This window comes from Octopus sinensis, unplaced genomic scaffold (genome assembly GCF_006345805.1).
Source record: "Octopus sinensis unplaced genomic scaffold, ASM634580v1 Contig17966, whole genome shotgun sequence".
NCBI lineage: Eukaryota > Metazoa > Mollusca > Cephalopoda > Octopoda > Octopodidae > Octopus > Octopus sinensis.
The window spans coordinates 77,501-81,135 of NW_021835460.1; the positions used below are offsets into that span (position 1 = coordinate 77,501).

Here is a 3,635-nt window from a genome sequence, read left to right on the forward strand (position 1 = left end):
ACTTGTTTCAGTCATTTGACTGCGGCCATGCTGGAGCACCGCCTTTTAGTCGAGCAAATCGACCCCGGGACTTATTCTTTGTAAGCCCAGTACTTATTCTATCGGTCTCTTTTGCCGAACCGCTAAGTGACGGGGACGTAAACACACCAGGGGGACAAACACAGACACACAAACACATACACACACATATATATCTATACATTTATACGACAGACTTCTTTCAGTTTCCGTCTACCAAATCCACTCACAAGGCATTGGTCGGCCCGGGGCTATAGCAGAAGACACTTGCCCAAGGTGCCATGCAGTGGGACTGAACCCGGAACCATGTGGCTGGTTAGCAAGCTACTTACCACACAGCCACTCCTGCGCCTATAATTAATCAATTTACATCATTGGCTTCTGTCAGAAAAAGCGTAAATTTTTCTTTCGAATGTCATATGTATTGGACCAATGCTGTAACGTTTTGCTTCCCATAGTTCGCACCGTTTAGTTCAGGAGCTACGAGAAGCAGACTGTTACAACTCCGGACAAGTACATATAAGTCATTGAAAGAGAGTCACAAATTACGAAATTAGATGAAGACTATTAGAGAAAATTCTTATTCAATAGCAGCAGAAGAGGCGGACTGTGTTTAGTAGAAAACTTGTATTTTACAGCATTATTCAACCCTTAAACTGAAACGTTATTCTTAGATTTTGCAATTGGGTTGCGCTTGAGAAACAACATGGGAACTTATAGATAATAGAAAAAAATGGCGTGAAAGCGGAGAAAAGACATGGAAAAGTATAACAAAAAATACCAAATAATACCATTTACGTATACATATGCATACACACATACACACAAACACACACACACAAACATACACACACACATATATATATATTTGAATTAAGCCTACTTTGGATTGCCTTTGTAACTTTGAATTAGCATATACTATATGCATATAGCATATATAGAGTATTCTATATCTTTTTCTGCATCAAAATATGTTGGCACAATAGCAACTATTGTCCATAAGGTATGTTGTAATCACCAATTAAAGGTGAGATTTTATCCATTCTTATTCTCCATGTGTGTGTGTGTGTATTTAACTTGGTAGCAAAATCTTAAATTCGTTTCGTTACATCTTAAAAACCTATTCATTCCTGAAACTGATATGTTCTTTTTCTTTCTTTCTTTCACAGGTTACTTGGAGCACGGATTGATGGTTAGAGATACCAAAAAATTGCGATTGAATTACTTGAGATCCAAATCGTTTCGTTTCGATGTTGCTAGTATTTTACCAACTGATCTTTTCTATATCATAACCGGTATTAATGTGCCGGAATTACGGTTTAATCGCTTACTCCGTTTTACCAGACTTTGGGAATTTTTCGATCGGACAGAAACCCGTACAAATTTCACAAATTTGTTCCGGATTTGTAAACTAGTACTGTACATTCTTGTGATTATTCATTGGAATGCCTGCGCTTATTTTGCCATCAGCCATTCGATTGGTTACGGCGCAGACGGTTGGGTTTATCCAAATATTTCAGAAAAGAAATTCGCACCTCTAACGCGAAAATACATTTATAGTTTTTACTGGTCTACTTTAACATTGACTACAATTGGGGAAACACCGGTCCCCGAACGTGATGAAGAATATTTGTTTGTGGTGGTAGACTTCTTAATCGGTGTTTTAATCTTTGCCACCATTGTTGGTAATGTGGGAAACATGATAACAAATATGAACGCTCAGCGCGCCGAGTTCCAGCAAAGGATGGACGGCGTTAAGCAATATATGGAGTTTCGTAAAGTAAGTAAAGAACTTGAACAACGTGTGATCAAGTGGTTTGATTATCTATGGACCAATAAACAATCTCTGAATGAAGAAGAGGTTCTGTCGGCGCTGCCAGACAAACTAAAAGCCGAAATGGCCATTCATGTCCATTTGGACACGCTGAAACAAGTAAGGATATTTCAAGACTGCGAGCCCGGTCTTCTTGTTGAACTAGTTTTGAAACTAAAGTTGCAAGTGTTCAGTCCCGGAGATTACATCTGCAGGAAGGGCGACATTGGTCGTGAGATGTACATCGTCAAAAGAGGACAATTGCAGGTAGTAGCCGATGATGGAATTACCGTCTACGCTACATTGACTGACGGAAGCGTGTTTGGAGAAGTAAGTATTTTAAATATTGCCGGAAATAAAACTGGGAATCGCAGAACGGCCAATGTCCGAAGCATTGGATATAGTGACTTGTTTTGTCTCTCTAAAAATGACTTATGGGATGCTCTGACGGAGTATCCTGCTGCTAAAAAACAACTAATTGAACGGGGGAGGCAGCTGTTGCTAAAAGACAATCTTCTAGACGAGGAAGTGCTGAAGAAGCAAGAGGAAAATGAGGAAAGTACTTCTCAAGTAGTAACACGGCTGGAGACTAGCTTAGACACGTTACAAACACGGTTCGCCCGCTTGTTGTGTGACTTCAACACGACACAGCAGAAGTTGAAACAACGGATAACCAAATTAGAGAAAGTATTAGCGCGAGACGACGACAGCGTGTCGAAAGTCTCCGACCAGTCCAATGCCGAGACGTAGCTATAAAACAGACACGCTACAAGCGAACACTTATAACTTCTTTCAAAGCCACAGTTCCGTAATAAAGACAACAACATGGTGAAGCAAAAAAACCTTGCGGCCATGTTGGTAGCGGGCGACAGGAGCAGCAGCAGAAGCAGCAGCAGCAGCAGCAGCAACAGCAACAGTGATAAATAGCATCAACTGCAGGATTAAGTGTGTAACAGCAGCAGCGACAGTAGCAGCAGCAGCAAAGACAGCAGCAGCAACAACAACAGCAGCAGCAGCAGCAAAGACACATAGACATCAGCTGCAGCAGCATCAACGACCGTTTCAGCAAACAGCAGCAGCAGCAGCTACATGCATCATCATCATCATCGTCATCGTCATCATCGTCATCGTCATCATCATCATCAATCTTCATCGCCGTCGACGTCACCACCATCACCACCACCACCACCACCACCGCCACCGCCACGACCACTCATCACCATCGCCGCCATCTTCTTCATTGCCAACATCACTTTCTACGTTATTGTTGCTCCGGCTGTTACATTAACTATTGACATCTGTTACTATTGCTTTTTATCGCCGGCATCACCAGTGTCACCGACGATGGTGACACTGGCGGCGATAATAATAATAATTTTGGTCAAGATTGTTCTGATCATCATAACTCTCTTTTATTGTTACTAATATTTTTTTTATTATTATAATTATAAACAGATCATTGTTATTAACACAATAAAGAATCTATTATCATTATCACTATTAGTATTATTATTACCATTATATTATTAGCCTCAGTAAAGCGCCGAGCTGGCAGAATCGTTAGCACGCCGGGCGAAATGCTTAGCGGTATTTCGTCTGCTGTTACACTCTGAGTTCAAATTCTGCCGAGGTCGACTTTGCCTTTCATCCTTTCGGGGTCGATAAATTAAGTACCAGTTACGAACTGGGCCGATGTAATCGACTTCATACCTATGTCTGTCCTTGTTTGTTCCCTCTGTGTTTAGCCCCTTGTGGGTAATAAAGAAATAGGTATTTCGTCTACCGTTACGTTCTGAGTTCAAAT

The 3,635-nt window shown here is 41.1% G+C and overlaps 1 protein-coding gene across 1 annotated transcript in view; it reads left to right on the forward strand.

Annotated features, from left to right (window-relative positions):
- Positions 1-3,328, forward strand: part of LOC115231253 (cyclic nucleotide-gated cation channel alpha-3-like) — a 45,665-nt gene extending 42,337 nt beyond the window's left edge. Inside the window, exon 4 of the mRNA XM_036500006.1 lies at positions 1,188-3,328. Coding sequence (XP_036355899.1) covers positions 1,188-2,581 — 1,394 coding nt within the window. The 3' untranslated portion in view covers positions 2,582-3,328. The remainder of the gene's footprint in view (positions 1-1,187) is intronic.
- The last annotated feature ends 307 nt before the right edge of the window (positions 3,329-3,635 follow it).